The sequence below is a fragment of the Pundamilia nyererei genome, unplaced genomic scaffold (assembly GCF_000239375.1).
Source record: "Pundamilia nyererei isolate P.nyererei 1_Seehausen unplaced genomic scaffold, PunNye1.0 scaffold00112, whole genome shotgun sequence".
Taxonomy (NCBI): domain Eukaryota; kingdom Metazoa; phylum Chordata; class Actinopteri; order Cichliformes; family Cichlidae; genus Pundamilia; species Pundamilia nyererei.
In genome coordinates, this window is record NW_005187513.1 from 286446 (window position 1) to 302817 (window position 16372).

Below are 16372 nucleotides of genomic sequence, written 5' to 3' on the forward strand. Positions count from 1 at the left end.
GGGGGGTAGTAGTTTCCTCAGTTGTGTATATTATGTGTAATTGTTGATCAGATATGAGTGTGTTTCCCTCATTTACACCGTCGTGTATGGAAAACAAGAGGGAGGTTTTTGTTTTATTTTGAAAAAAGTTCTCGTTTTTCTCATTTTATTTAATTTTCTTTTTCAGTAGAACAAGATGTGGTTTTCTTTTATTATAACCTATTAATATTATGTCAGCAGAGTCACACACATTTTAGTTGTTTTGTGTTTTTTTTGTTTGTTTGTTTTGTTTTTTTTTTACCATATACACCCATAAAGATTGTACACGTGCCTTAACGAGATGTTGTAGCAACAGTCAGATTGACGTTTTACCATATCTGCTTGTTTAACACCTCGCTGGCCTTACCGGGGATGGTTAGTCCTTATTAAATAGAATGTTTCAAGCCATAACACTTTGAGTGCGCTTTAAGTGCTCGACAACAGTGACCAGATAAATGAGGTTGTGGTGGATTCATGTGTTGTGCAATTTGTGTCATATCTGACTTGTTTGTACTGAAGTACCCATTGCATTTATGTTGTTCGACACAGATGCAAAAAAGATTTTTCTCTGAAACTGCTATGCAGCTAATAAACCTTTTTAAATGTAGATCTATTACTTTTTGAACATATATTTTTCTATATAGCCTCTCCCATTTTTAGACTAAAGGAGAAACCAAAATAGATGTTCTTTGTTATTTACAATTTCTGCCTGGTTTTAATTCTGTTAGTCAAAATGCTGACTTTTCAGCAACAATTAAAGATGCTTTCTTGTGTTTTCGTTGAGACAAGGGTCACAAATGTGTGTTTTCTTTGTTCCCATCTTACTTAAAGGCTTTGTTAGGAGTCATACCTCCGTCTATACCAGTTGTTTACTGTGCAGTGGTTCCCTTTCTTCTGATGTCCCTCAGGGCATCCTGTTAAACAGGATGTAATTTTAATTGTCACGAGTCATTTTGCTCAGATCTGTCAGACCAGTAAAAGGTGGTGCACACTAGGTTTGTTCTGCAATTTGAAACGGTGTGGATAATTATCTTTGCTACAAATTCTCTACAAATTGTACTTTCCATTTATCTGCCATATTTAAAGCCTAAGTGAACCACTCTTCTAGTAAACATCCGAAGGTGTAAAAATCTTCCTTTCTGTTTCTAACCATGTGAACAACTATCAAATCATCATTACCCAAAATATTAAAAAAAACAAACAAACAAATAAATAACTTTTATATATCTGGCTTTTATTGGGACATTTTTACTCTTGCAATTAATTTTCTGTTAAACTTGCTGCTATCTGTAATAAATGTATTTACTTTAAGTTCTAGTTGGATTTTTATTTCATTTTTCTGGTGTAAAACTATTACTTGGTTATGAGAGGAGGACACGACTTTTATTAGTTTTAGTTTATTATTTGGATGCCTTCTTAACACAAATTAGGTATTCCTAGTTTTGTGTTTGTTTTTCCACACTGGCTTTATGTAGATTATTTTCTGATGAAACATAGGATTATGTTTCAGAAAATAATAGTAGTATCATTTGGTATATTCTTACCAAAACACCCTTTTTTAATGAAATAAGTAGCAACAAAATATCAGATAAAGCAATCTGTAACTGAGAGTTAATTTATTTATTGCGCCTAATGGAATAAAGTCTGGCAAAATCGTTTTTAAACGTTTCTCCTAAGCGTAGGATGGAGGGAGAATAAAATGGGCCTACCTTATTCCAGCTTTAAATGTGTTGAAAGATGATATCAATTAAATTACACGCATTCATACAGCATGAAGGCGACAACATACAAGTTATGAAACATTTCAGTTCATGTTAGATTTCAGAACATTTAGTAATATTAGTATGCAATTAAATCCCGATTTATGTATTGATTTATTAATAAATAAAATAGAATATAACAACAACAACAAAAACCAGCACTGACGATCTGTCAGCTCTCCGCATTCAGCAGGCCGTAATTTGGGGCCCACCTTGTGACGTATCCTTGGACGTTTCAGTTTTCTGGTTTCCGTCAGTCCTTTGAACGCACCACTCAGTTCTCGCGTTTCTGCGGCGCACGCATGTCAGTTGCTCTTTCTGTGCGCTGCATCAAGAACATGGCAGACGTGAAGACGGTGGACGGAGACAAACTCAGCAAAAAGTGAGCTTATTTGTTTCTTCTTTCGCATTTTCACCGCTCTTTACCTCTATCGCTTTTGTCACATCGTCCAAGATTTTTTCCTTTCGACAGTTATGGCAGTTCCAGTTTGGCACCGCAAAACATCAGGTCAGAGCGTGAAAACGTAGTGAAGGTCCCGTATTGAGGCACCGTACTAGCCTACATACCCCAGAATTCAAGTCGTGTGTGTTTCTGGTAGTTGCAGTCCTAAATTTAATTTAAGACCAGTGGCGAAAGTGTCTCTTGTTGACGTGTGAAACTACAACATCCACAATACATTGTTAGACGACTTCGATACATCGTGCAATCGCGTGGGCGTCTTATATGTGCAGTTATAATTTTAGCGAATGATGGTTTATCGGGTGAAACTATGTATGCTGATTTGTTTATTTAGAAGGACGCTCTGTTTAATATAAAAAATCTTAAATAAAGCCAAGCGCATGTTACTTCGTTCTTCCAGATCATCTTTGTTTGCCAAGAGTAAAGCTGTAGAAAGTGAAACCGGAATCTAATTACAGGAAGTGTAAAGCTAATTATATAAAAATATATACTTGTTTACTTGTTTTGATCTTGGAGGGTCTTGCCAAATAGGAGGGTTCTATCAACCCCAGCAGGATGTAGTTTTGCCTGAAGGACAGGGCAGAGACAGCCTTCATATACTGTACACTGTCTTTGTATATGTCTATTTTCTCAGGTCTGTCTGCTGACTGTCGTAGTTCAGCATGCTGTGTCTGGTCAGGGCAGCCAGGCAGCAGCTGTGCCAAGCCTGTGGGGTCAGGGGACAGTGGTTAAAATATGCGCCCCCATGTACAGCTGCAAGCCCAGCTCAGAACCGCTGGAGAGGTGACAAAAGGTTGGTGGCTTTTCCATTCCAGTGCGGAAAACAACCAACCTTTTGTCATTAGAGCTGATGTGTTCGTCCGTTTTGCATGAATATTTGTTGTACCTCTCTGCTAGTAGAAAATCATGTTGTCCTTTTGTTTTGCTTTTATTTATTTTGGTTACAATAATAGAGTAGGTTATATGATGTGACTTTTTGGCTTTTTTGAATTCCAAAAGATATTTGTTTTTAGTTGCAAATGCATCATAAGGGCGAAATGTGGTATCCAACCACTGATTGCTGTTTTTGTTTTTATTCAGTGAGCTGAAGAGGCGAATGAAAGCAGAGAAAAAGGCAGCTGAGAAAGAAGCCAAGGTTAAAGAGCAGGTGGAGCAAAAAAAAGAATCAAATGACCAGGGAACAGAAAATGCCTTGGATGAGGAGACGCTTGACCCCAATGTGAGAGTTTTGCGTAGTTATTTTACCTCAGTGCATATATATATATATATTAAACCCTTTTTAAAAACATATATTAACAACAAGAACATCTGTCTTTTCCCACGTAATACAGCAATACTTTAAGATCCGCACTCAGGCCATCCAGGAGTTGAAGGGCACAGCGGAGGACCCTTACCCACACAAGTATAATGTGGACCTGTCGCTTACAGAGTTCATTGAGAAATACAATCATCTACAGCCTGGAGACCAGCTGACAGATGTTGTTCTCAGTGTGTCAGGTAGTGAAAAGTGTTTACTATCTCTTTTTTTTTCTGTGTGTTTGCACTTAATTGTAATTAATCCAAACTGAATATATGTTTGATAGGCCGCGTCCATGCTAAGAGGGCTTCAGGCGCCAAGCTGCTGTTCTATGACTTGCGAGGTGAAGGAGTCAAATTGCAAGTTATGGCAAATTCAAGGTACAGAAACAAAGTTGGGGTTTTTTTTGGTTTTGTTTTTTTAGAAAACCCAAAGAGATTTCACCTCTTGACGCTGTGAATGACACACTCCCCATTTGGGAATTTGTTTTGGGTTTGCATGGATTGTGCAAAAGTAAATGTTACAGATTCATAATGATATATTTAAATTATAATGAGCTGATGATTTACCTTTTCATCAAGATTTCTTGATTATGTGATAATTATAAAATCTAAGGGAAAAAACTGCATTTACGTCTCCAAATAATGTTTCTCCTTACGAGGAAACTTCAAATTGTAGTGACTGATTTTCTGTGTTACCTTCTTTTTTCAGAAACTACAAGTCTGAGGAGGACTTTGTGGCTATCAACAACAAACTGCGCCGTGGTGACATCATTGGTGTCCGCGGTAACCCAGGAAAGACCAAGAAAGGGGAGCTGAGTATAATTCCCATTGAGATGACTCTACTGTCACCATGTTTGCACATGCTACCCCACCTCCACTTTGGTCTCAAAGACAAGGTAGTGACCAGCACACACTGTAGGGACAAAATTATTGGTCCATACCTCTTCATCTTTTAATTCATTTGTTTTCCGTCCCTTTACCACAGGCGCATGAAATATAACATCTAGCCAGGCAGGCTGCCAATTCAAGCATGGTATTTTAATTGGATGCAGTCAGTTCTTGAAATTCATTCTGTCCCACATACAGTGGGGCAAAAAAGTATTTAGTCAGCCACCGATTGTGCAAGTTCCCCCACCTAAAATGATGACAGAGGTCAGTAATTTGCACCAGAGGTACACTTCAACTGTGAGAGACAGAATGTGAAAAAAAAATCCATGAATCCACATGGTAGGATTTGTAAAGAATTTATTCGTAAATCAGGGTGGAAAATAAGTATTTGGTCAATAACAAAAATACAACTCAATACTTTGTAACATAACCTTTGTTGGCAATAACAGAGGTCAAACGTTTACTATAGGTCTTTACCAGGTTTGCACACACAGTAGCTGCTATTTTGGCCCATTCCTCCATGCGGATCTTCTCGAGAGCAGTGATGTTTTGGGGCTGTCGCCGAGCAACACGGACTTTCAACTCCCGCCACAGATTTTCTATGGGGTTGAGGTCTGGAGACTGGCTAGGCCACTCCAGGACTTTCAAATGCTTCTTACGGAGCCACTCCTTTGTTGCCCGGGCAGTGTGTTTTGGATCATTGTCATGTTGGAAGACCCAGCCTCGTTTCATCTTCAAAGTTCTCACTGATGGAAGGAGGTTTTGGCTCAAAATCTCACGATACATGGCCCCATTCATTCTATCCTTAACACGGATCAGTCGTCCTGTCCCCTTGGCAGAAAAACAGCCCCATAGCATGATGTTTCCACCCCCATGCTTCACAGTAGGTATGGTGTTCTTGGGATGCAACTCAGTATTCTTCTTCCTCCAAACACGACGAGTTGAGTTTATACCAAAAAGTTCTACTTTGGTTTCATCTGACCACGAGTGGGGGACAGAAAAGCTTCTTACAGAAGACGTTACAGGTCTGTGAGAGCCAGAGATTTTCCTTGTTTGAGGTGACCAAATACTTATTTTCCACCCTGATTTACGAATAAATTCTTTACAAATCCTACCATGTGAATTCCTGGATTTTTTTTTCACATTCTGTCTCTCACAGTTGAAGTGTACCTCTGGTGCAAATTACTGACCTCTCATCATTTTAGGTGGGGGAACTTGCACAATCGGTGGCTGACTAAATACTTTTTTGCCCCACTGTATGTCACAGTCACCTATTAGTGGTATTATTCGTAAAGCAGAAGCATTTCAGCACTATAGCAAGTCGCCCCACAAAAGTGCTGAGGTGCATATTGTATTTGTAAGTCACAAATGCTTTGTTTATTCAGTAACCGGTGAGTTCCAAACCTTCTCTGGTATTAATATCAGCACAAAAATTGTTTGCCAAGAGCTTCATGCCATGGGATTGCATGAGAGAGCAGCTCCTGTAGCATGAACAAACACCTAATCTAGTGAAGGCTGTTTTAATTTATGCCTTAGCTTAGATTAAATGCAATGAAAGTTGTTTTGTTTTTTTTGTTTGTTTTTTTGGCAGATGTTGTAGTTCCAATTAAACCACTAGAAATATTGCCAGTTTTGAAATGTAAAACGATGGGCAGTTCATTTTAAAATACCTTTTTTTTTTTTTTTCCCCTCTTTCTTTTGAATAATGAATGTATTTTCCCAATGTGAATTCTTTCACTCAAAGGAAACACGATTCCGCCAGCGCTACTTGGATCTGATTCTCAATGACTACGTGAGGCAGAAGTTTATAACTCGCGCCAAAATCATCACATATCTACGCAGCTTCCTAGACCAGTTGGGATTTTTGGAGGTAAATTGGATTTGAACATATACCTAACTAATCTGTGTTTGTCTGTTTGGTTTTTGGTGTGTGGATTTTATAAAATAATGTTCTAATAGTTTGTATATTTGTTTAAACATATTGTAAGTTTAAATCTGCCGTGCTGATTCATGTTTTATTTTTCTGCTTCAGATTGAGACGCCAATGATGAACATTATTCCTGGTGGTGCAGTGGCCCGCCCATTCGTTACTTATCATAATGACCTGGACATGAACCTGTATATGAGGATTGCTCCTGAGCTCTACCACAAGGTAATGTGCTATCCCAGATAGGGCTGGGCGATATATCGAGTTTTTTTAAAATATCGATATATTTTCATACGAGATATAAGATGTGACAATATCGTTTATATCGATATAGTCTATGTTACGTTATAATTATACTTGTGGAGCCGCAGGTTTGCCTCTCTTTCGTCCACTTTTGTCTCTACGCAACGTTACTCGGCCTCGCCTCTCCTTCACTGAACACAACTCCGCCTCCCCCATAGCTTCACCTGCAGGCAATGACAAGATGAAAGCGGAAAATCTCCGTTAGCGAGTTACCGCGGATCGCCCCGTGCATGGGGCTGGACAGTGTCAACGTATTAGCGAGCTAACCGCGCTAACGAGCTAACCACGCTAACGACATGCAGCCCGGAGGAGCTGCACGGCCTAAAATCCTTTCATTTTCTCAAAAATCGACAGTGCGCCTTATGTATGAATTCTGGTTGTGCTTACTGACCGCGAACCGATTTTATGTGGTACACAGCGCTCGGCAATCTGTCAAAAAATGTTTTGATATGACTTTGCTAAACTACGGAGCTGCACCGCTTGATGGATTGTCGGAGAATTACGGCTACAGAGGAGGAGCCTCGCGGAGTGATACGTACTGTGTGTATATAAGGACCACAAATGGCACCTGTTCAGAGACGTGGTGCAGCTGTGAAATCTGTCTCTTGGTTATTATGCTCAGCGTCTATTAGTTTACATTTTGACTGCACAATTGTGAGCTTTTTGTTATGCACAAAAACAACATTGTTTTCTTTTATTTATGGACCATGATTATTTAATAAATGCTGATAATTTATTTTTGAGTAATTTCTTCATGTACATCTACGCTGTATGTAAATAAAAGTGCCCGTGTGACATCTGGGACACAGTGTGACTAGGAACTCTCTTTTTGTTCTTAACTTATGGCTTAAAAAAAAAAAATCGAGATATATATCTTATATCGCCATCCAGCTAAAAAATATCGAGATATGAATTTTGGGTCATATCGCCCAGCCCTAATCCCAGAGTCATCCATGTATGTCATGCTCCTCTGTAATTGTTATGAAATTATTATGAAATGCATCTGTCAGATGTGTTGCATTAACTCTTTACAGCGTGACAACTGATGTGATGGAAGAGATTTACAGTTTATTTCAACCCTGGACTCTCACTACACCTTACCACTAATAATCACTAATACTCTGAATCATTTTATTGATCTTGAGTAGATAGACTTCTGCTTACTATTAAATGTATTTGTTATACACTCACTGGACACTTTATTAGGTACACCTTGCTAGTACTGAGTTAGACCCTCTTTTCCCTTCTGAACTGCCTTAATCCTTCGTGGCTTAGATTCAATTAAGGATTAAGGTCCTGTAAACATTCCTCAGCAATTTTTGCACATCATTGATGTGAATCTTCCATTTCATCACATCTCAAAGTTGCTCTCTCACATTGAGATCTGGTGACTGTGGAGGCCATTTGACTACAGTGAACTTATTGTCATGTTCAAGAAACTAGTTTGAGATGACTTGAGCTTTGTGACATGGCATGTTACCACCAGTGGATGGGTACATTCTGGTAATAGGTAGGCAGTAGCATGTTGCTCAATTGCTGCTAAGGGACCCAAAGTGTACCCCTACACCACCACCAGCAGTCTAATGGCTTCATGCTTTCGTGTTGTTTGTGCCTAATTCTGCAACTAACTTGTATTGAATTGTAGCATGTGGTCTTCTGTAGCCCATGTTGTGTGTTCAGAGATGCAGTTCTGCATACCTTGGCATATTGGTTATTCTAAGTGGTTATTTGAGTTAACTGTTACCTCCTCTCAGTTCGAAGCAGTCTGACCATTCTCCTCTGACATCATCAAGGCAAGTTTGACCAGAAAACTATAAACTATAAACCATAGAGATGGTTGTGTGGGAAAATCCCAGTCGATCAGCAGTTTCTGAGGACACGAGTTACTGCCATGTGATGAGAATTTCCTGGTTCTGCGATACCTAAAGCACATCTGATCTTAATCAGTTTTTTTGATGTTCTAGTAAATCGGGTGAAGCACTCAAAACTCTTAACCTGTATTTTTCTACCATAACGGAATTATATACTCTGTCCATCATATGTTTCCCACAGATGCTCGTAGTCGGTGGCATAGACAGAGTGTACGAGGTTGGCCGTCAGTTCAGGAATGAAGGCATTGATCTCACTCATAATCCAGAGTTCACCACCTGTGAATTCTATATGGCATATGCTGATTACAATGACTTGATGGAAATCACGGAGAAACTACTCTCAGGTAAGTAGAGACTACATCGCGGCCATGTTATTTCATTGGTCAGTGAGAGTTTTCTTTCACACACAGTTATGACATTATGAGCTGTAACTCAGATTACCTCCTGATAAATTGAGTTGCATTAGAATATGTGACTTGATTTAAAACCTAAATGGGATTCGTGATTTGCTATTTGGCCAATGACAGTATAGAAAGCAGTCTTTGAAGCACAATGATGATGTTCTAAATGGCTTCATGAAAACTGATGTTAAGTTGATCAGAGCTTTCTCCTCAGGGTCTTTTCAGTTTTGTCACTTTGTTTGCTGCAGGAATGGTGAAGCACATCACTGGAGGATACAAGGTGACTTATCACCCTGATGGTCCAGAGGGACAGGCCTATGAGATCGACTTCACGCCACCATTCAAAAGAGTGAGCATGACTCATGACCTGGAGAAAATTATGGGAGTGAAGTTCCCTCCTGCTGACAGCTATGACAGTGATGGTAAGAATCTGTGAAATGTATAACAGACACTTCACATGCGAAAAATTACTGCTTCAGAAAAATGACTTCATCATCCTTACAATAGTTGATCAGAGGAAATATTCTCTTGCAGTCATTTTTTTCCTTTTACTGTTTTCCCTTTTTTAGAGACACGTAAATTCTTTGATGACCTGTGTGCCCAGAAAGGAGTTGAATGTCCTCCACCCAGGACCACTGCCCGTCTCCTTGACAAGGTGGTTTATAAATTTACTTAACCTGTTATTCTTCTTTTTTCCTCCGTTGAATCTGACTTGCTAATGGCTTTTTACCCCCACAGTTGGTTGGAGACTTCCTAGAGGTCACTTGTATCAACCCAACATTCATCTGTGATCACCCACAAATCATGAGCCCTTTAGCAAAATGGTGAGAAATGCTATCTTTAGCCTTCATATTTATTTAAAATGGCAATGTTCAGATTCATACTGACACTTCTGACCCTTCTGTTACAGGCACAGAACCCAGAAAGGGCTAACTGAGCGTTTCGAGCTCTTTGTGATGAAGAAAGAAATCTGCAATGCTTACACTGAGCTGAATGATCCGATTAGACAGAGGGAACTGTTTGAGCAGCAAGCCAAGGTGTGTTTAAAGGATAATATGACCTGTTTCACTTCTACTTCAGTGCACTGTCCTGTTCCTGCTGTTCTGTCTTTATGCTGTGATGGTATTGCATGTCAGTGATTTGAGGTGGATCTTTTTCAGGCCAAAGCTGAAGGGGATGATGAAGCCATGTTCATCGATGAGACCTTCTGCACAGCTCTGGAATATGGTCTGCCACCAACTGCCGGATGGGGCATGGGCATCGATCGTCTCACTATGTTCCTCACAGACTCCAACAACATCAAGGTAAATTAAAGTCCTCATGGTGAGGACTAGAGATGTTCTGCTGCCTATTTTCCTAAACCAGGGGAAAAATTAGACTAACCAATTAGTCTTAAACTTAAAAAACAAAAATTTACAAGCCGTTTAATGTCAGAAACTTTGTTAACAAAGTAATTAATTATTTAATCACGTTTGGCAATATTAATTATGCTGCTTAACTGTGCGGCACCTCGCATCGTGCATTATGAACATCACATATTATAATCTAGACAAAGAAGAAGAAAAACACTTAAAGCAATGTCAAATATAATATGAAAACATGATACTACAAAAATGTTCATGTATTATTAAAATATGTAAAATTTACCATCCCAAAACCTAAAAAAAACTGTGACTGAAAAGTGTTATGTCGTGCATTATGAATTAGGCATGCTGTTCGAAAATTCATGAAAACCACTTAAAACCACTCATAAATTATCCATTTTCTTTCGTGAAGTTGGGTCGCGGGGCAGCAGCTTAAGCAAAGAAGCCCAGACCTCCCTTTCGCCAGCCACCTCCTCCAACTTATCCGGGGAAATAATAAGGCGTTTTCAGGCCAGCCGATAGATATATTCACTCCAGCAGCACCTGTGTGTACTCCAGGGCCACCTCCCAGTAGGACGTGCCTGGTCTCGACACCCTACCCCGTAGGCGCTCACCTACGCCATCTGGTGGCAGATAGGACACAACTATTTACCAACATTTGGTATCAATTTAAATGTAAAGCAGTTAGATTAAACAACAAATACATCTGGTTCTGACTAGTGACAATAGCAACGATGGCTAGTCGGCTAGTCACTCACATCCCTAATGGGGATGCCCAATTTACTGCTGTTCTGAGGTGTTCAATAGGTTTATGTTTATATTTATATGCTGTTTTTTGCTGTCAGGATCAAACTAAAAATTTCATCTGTTCCAACTTCAACAGGTGAATCATTCTTAGTTCTGCCAATGGTTTCTTCTCTAATGGAATTTCTCTCTATTTTTTTTTCTGTGAAAAATTCCACTTTTTCTTTTCTTTTTTCTTTTTTTTTATTGCATTCAACCAGTTTTAAATTAATTTACATTTGGTGTTAGAGTTGGTACCCTCACTGTTTCTCCTGGAGCAGAATAATCACAGGTGTATGTTTTTATTACCCATAGAGTGGCTGACAAATGCATTAGACACATCTTACAAAAGCTTGTTTAAAACTAAAAATTTAAAACTCCAGTTTGTTCAGTTCAGTTTTGTTTATATAAACAAAATCACAGCAAACAGTCCCCTGAAGATGCTTTACATTGATGTAATACAGAGAAAAAGTACAGGATAACAACAGTAATTATATTTTACCATTAAAAATAGTTTTGATAAACCATACTTGATAAATTTGTTAAGTACTGTACATTTGACGAAGAGAACTTACATTATAGGTTCATGTTTTTATAAACTTGGCTATTTTAGTTTTGCTAAATGTATTTATTTTTATTTACCCTAGCTAATTTCGTATTTTTCTGATGCTAGGTGTCTTGGTCTTTTAAATCTTAATCCTTGCTCGTAATCATGTTACGTTAAAGGATGAGCCAGGGTTGCTTTTATTAGGGATGCTCCTGATGACTAATATCTAGTCATTTAAATTAGAGGGGGGGGAAAACATGATCGTCGACTAACGTGTTCAGAAAACATTTAAAACTGAATACACTTTAACTGCACAAGTGAAAGATTGGCCAAATTGTTGTTTAGTGTGTGGTTAATGGTAGTTACTGAGACTACATTAAAATTATTCCCCAAAAATCAGTTTGTAGCCTAACTATGTAAGACAAAATGGTGCCTTTCTTGACTTGTATGTTTAGACTAAACTGCCCCAGAAAAGCACAGAATTGGAGAACTACCAAGAATAATGGGTTAATGAGAAGCTACTGTATGAACAAAAAAAACGAGCTGCTAACGTCTGCCGGGCAGCTGTTATATCTGTGTGTCATGAAAAAGAATTCTCTGCTAACATTTCGTTTTTTCACCTTCGCAGGAGGTGTTGCTGTTCCCAGCCATGAAGCCTGATGACAATAAGACAGCAGCGCCATCAGAGGGCACCTCTGTCTAATAACATGACCTCTGACCTCTCCTGCTATCACACCTTTGCAGGAGTCAGCATGAAGAAGAAGAATGAGCCTTTACCTCATTGTTGTCATCAGTGGAGTTTCTGGGTCTTGTGTTTTATCAATGTTAGTTTGTCAAATGATTGATAATTTCTGTCAGTAAGGAAAATCATCAGGTCTCAAATACACGTTTTGGATTTTCTGGGTTTTTTTGTTTGTTTTTTATTCCATACACTTTCGCAATCCTGTCTGATCAAAATATACTTTGAGCTATTTAAAGGGATGCTTTAGGGTACAGCATATAATAACAATGTTCAAGACCCTCTAATACTCAAGTCTTTTTACCAGGTCTACTTAAAATCCTTGTCTAAGTTTTTCAAGTTGGACTCCACAATAATCCTTTGCCAAGAGGTTTGAATAAAGTTCATATAAAGTAAACTGATTTCTTAAGTCTTGTGTATGTGTTTATTTTATTTTATTTATTTATTTTTTAACAAGAATAAACCTGAGCTCATAGTTTGACATTTGAATTTATACATTTGTTTAATATCAAGGCTCCTAAAATGTGGTATATTTAACTTTTTAATGTTTGGCATAATTTGGCAAGTGAAAATGGATGGTAGGATTTAATTATGAGGGATTATTATTTTCAGTATTCATAAAATTTGACCTAGTAACTCAATGAACAGAGTCTGAAAATTGAAATGCAAATAATCTCTTTTTCATAAAGAATGTACTCATTAACCCAACACAGTAAGTGACACCAATGGAATCACAAATATTAGTCCATACAAAGCACTGTAGCAAACAATGAAAAGTTCAAATCCACTAATGAGCCTAACTGCATCTACTGGTGTGGTTATTTCCAAAAGTGTCTGTCATTGTGTTTGTGTAAACCACTTAGCTTTTGCTCTTTAAAAGAATCTCCAAACGTTGATTCTGTTCATCTGGACGTAGCATTTTCAGTGGGAGAAATGTTTCGTCACTCATCCAAGTGACTTCTTCAGTCTCAGCTGACTGCAGGTTTCCCCAAATTTATAAACAGTACATTTGTATAATAACTGAAACCAGCCCACTGAAGGAACAATGGGCTGGGAGGTCACCTTCATCATAATTATGCAAATTCTCATGACCATTGATCAACAACCACTGATCAAAGACACTGATCAATGGCCGTGAGTCCCATTCACAGAGAGTTGGGGAATGGCTGCAATCACAGCATTGTAAGATGGTGAAAGATGTACCCTTAGGCCCCCTCCTCGATTCAGAGATGGTCTTTCCCTTTTCACGTAAATGGCCTCCTTGACTCCGCACTCAAACCAGCGTTCTTCCCTGTCCAGGATGTGTACATCCTCATCATTGAAAGACTGTCCACTGGCCAGTAGGTGTAAATAGACTGCAGAGTCCCGGCCTGACGAGGTGGCTCTTCTGTGTTGTGCCATCTGCTTCGCCAGAGGTTGTTTGGTTTCTCTGATGTATAAATCTTGGCACTTAACAGCGTACACATCTGTGGTCATGAAGTCATTTGAGCGCCTAGTTCTCTCCCATCTCAAGACCCTCACGGCCCCCCTCCTGGACCCCCTGCAGTTTGCATACAGAGCCAACAGGTCTGTAGATGACGCCATCAACATGGCCCTACACTTCATCCTGCAGCATCTGGACTCCCCAGGAACCTACGCCAGGATCCTGTTTGTGGACTTCAGCTCTGCCTTCAACACCATCCTTCCAGACCATCTCCAAGGCAAGCTTTCCCAGATGAATGTGCCTGATCCCATCTGCCGGTGGATCACTGACTTCCTGACGGACAGGAAGCAGCATGTGAGGCTGGGAAAGAATGTCTCGGACTCCCGGACCATCAGCACCGGCTCCCCTCAGGGCTGTGTTCTTTCTCCTCTGCTCTTCTCCCTGTACACCAACTGCTGCACCTCCACCCACCAGTCTGTCAAGCTAATTAAGTTTGCAGATGACACCACCGTTATCGGACTCATCTCGGACGGGGATGAGTCTGCCTACAGGAGGGAGGTTGAACGTCTGGTGTCCTGGTGCAGCCACAACAACCTGGTGCTGAATGCCCAGAAGACAGTGGAGATTATTGTGGACTTCAGGAAGCACACAGCTCCACTCCCCCCCATCATCCTGACTGACACCCCCATCACCTCTGTGGACTCGTTCCGCTTCCTGGGTACCACCATCACCCAGGACCTGAAGTGGGAGCCCACCATCACCTCCGTCATTAAAAAAGCCCAGCAGAGGATGTACTTCCTGAGGCAGCTGAAGAAATTCAACCTGCCAACACGGACGATGATGCAGTTCTACACTGCAATCATCGAGTCCATCCTCACCTCCTCCATCACTGTGTGGTACGCTGGAGCCACTATCAGGGACAAACAGAGACTGCAGTGTGTTGTGCGCTCTGCTGAGAAGGTGATCGGCTGCAGACTCCCATCTCTGCAGGACCTGTACACCTCCAGGACATTGCGGCGTGCAGCTCGGATCTCAGCTGACCCTTCTCACCCTGGACACAGTCTGTTTGACCTGCTCCCCTCAGGCAGGAGGCTACGGTCCATTCGCACCAGAACCTCTCGCCATAAGAACAGTTTCTTCCCCTCTGCTGTCGGACACATGAACAATAACCACATGACTGTCCCCGCCACAAACACATGACCCTACGCTGTGTCACTGCATCATTACATGCTTGGCACTGATCACCACCTGCACTCATGTATATATCATGTATATATCTATCCACTTAGCACTTTAATTCTTATTCTTATTTTATATTTTTATGACAGTATGTTGCACTGAAGCACCGCAGCAATTTCCTAATGTTGTAAACCTGCTCAACATCTGGCAATAAACCCTTTCTGATTTCTGATTTCTGATTTCTGATGTTACTCTGTTTGTGTCGGGACACCCGATCCTTGGGGTGGACCAATTTTTGACGCAGCGTGTTTTGGGGTTTAAAAGCCACAGAGGCCCAGTGTTTAGAAAAAATGCATCTCAACTGAGTGGTCTTTGATCAGTGGGCCTTGCTCAGTGGTTGTTGATCAATGGTTATGAGAATTTGCATAATTATGATGAAGGTGACCTCCCAGCCCATTGTTCCTTCAGTGAGCTAGTTTCAGTCATTATGCAAATGTACGTTTATGTTGACCTGCAGTCAGCTGAGACTGAAGAAGTCACTTGGATGAGTGAGGAAACGTTTCTCCCACTGAAAACACTACATCCAGATGAACAGAATCAACTTTTGGAGATTTACTTACCTGGATGATTGAGAATGCATCAAGACTCTTTAAAAGAACATTTTAAATATTTGTTTACATGCAAGAAAAGTTAGGAAATTTAAAATAAACGGTTTTGGAGGAAGGTTGGATATTGTTTCTCAATCACTTTGTCTCCCTTTTGGAGCATCAAGTGTATATACCCTACTATCTTGTTTTCAGAGTATTTTGTGTTGTTGCTCTTGGCTTTAAAAAAAGTCCCTTTTCATGGTAGATTCAATCACCGGAGCTCTGTGTATGATCAATTTCATTTTAAGTGTCACCAAGCATTGGCTGGAGAGGGTAAAAACTCTTCTAGCTTGTGCCTTTTGAAAGTTTAAGATTAAGTTTACCTTCAAGGGCAAAAACAAGGCCCTGCTCTGTTTTTCTCACAAACAGCTCTGAGTCAAGAACCAATGACTTTTAATCTCTGTCACCCAGACTGTGGTCAAGAGCCGGAGGTTTCTGCAGTTGGGAGCTGTCAGTATTGAAGAAGAAAGCATTTTTTCCACTCCCATAATGTCCTGCTTAAACAAACTAGGCCTGCTCATACATTTAAGGTACGCCTTGATGTCCCCAACAACACTTCTGATCCAGAAGTGTTATTTATTTTATTTATGCTTTTAAAGTCAAAGTGCTCACATGCAAATAGAGAATCAGCAGTTGTTTCTGGACCAGTTGAGCTCCGGTGTAGGTTGAGCCTCAGCATCAGCTTGACAACCAGATCACTAATCTTTTCCCTACAAGCTAGTGCAGTGATGCCAGAGTTATGTTCATACATCAGACACTGAGA

The 16372-nt window shown here is 40.0% G+C and overlaps 1 protein-coding gene across 2 annotated transcripts; it reads left to right on the plus strand.

The window, feature by feature from the left end:
- The first annotated feature begins 2040 nt into the window (after window positions 1–2040).
- kars1 (lysyl-tRNA synthetase 1) lies at window positions 2041–12769 on the plus strand. 2 transcript variants are annotated; one of them, XM_005741586.2, is made up of 15 exons: window positions 2041–2160; window positions 2873–3031; window positions 3319–3457; window positions 3570–3735; window positions 3822–3915; window positions 4247–4433; window positions 6170–6295; window positions 6458–6577; window positions 8708–8870; window positions 9176–9349; window positions 9497–9582; window positions 9666–9751; window positions 9838–9964; window positions 10088–10231; window positions 12250–12769. In XM_005741586.2, the coding sequence occupies exons 2-15, from the start codon at window positions 2901–2903 to the stop codon at window positions 12322–12324; spliced, it is 1818 nt and encodes a 605-aa protein (XP_005741643.1). In that variant the 5' UTR covers window positions 2041–2160; window positions 2873–2900; the 3' UTR covers window positions 12325–12769. The 2 variants fall into 2 exon arrangements, with proteins under 2 accessions (XP_005741643.1, XP_005741644.1); XM_005741587.2 differs by lacking the exon at window positions 2873–3031 and having other exon boundaries at window positions 2042–2160.
- Window positions 12770–16372: the final 3603 nt, after the last annotated feature.

Bases quoted from the DNA above. Each gene is read 5' to 3' on its own strand.
- kars1 (XM_005741586.2), top strand. From the start codon at position 2,901: ATGCTGTGTCTGGTCAGGGCAGCCAGGCAGCAGCTGTGCCAAGCCTGT. The intron at 3,458-3,569 runs GTGAGAGTTTTG...CACGTAATACAG, and splicing joins AGGAGACGCTTGACCCCAAT to CAATACTTTAAGATCCGCAC. The intron at 6,578-8,707 runs GTAATGTGCTAT...TGTTTCCCACAG, and splicing joins CTCCTGAGCTCTACCACAAG to ATGCTCGTAGTCGGTGGCAT.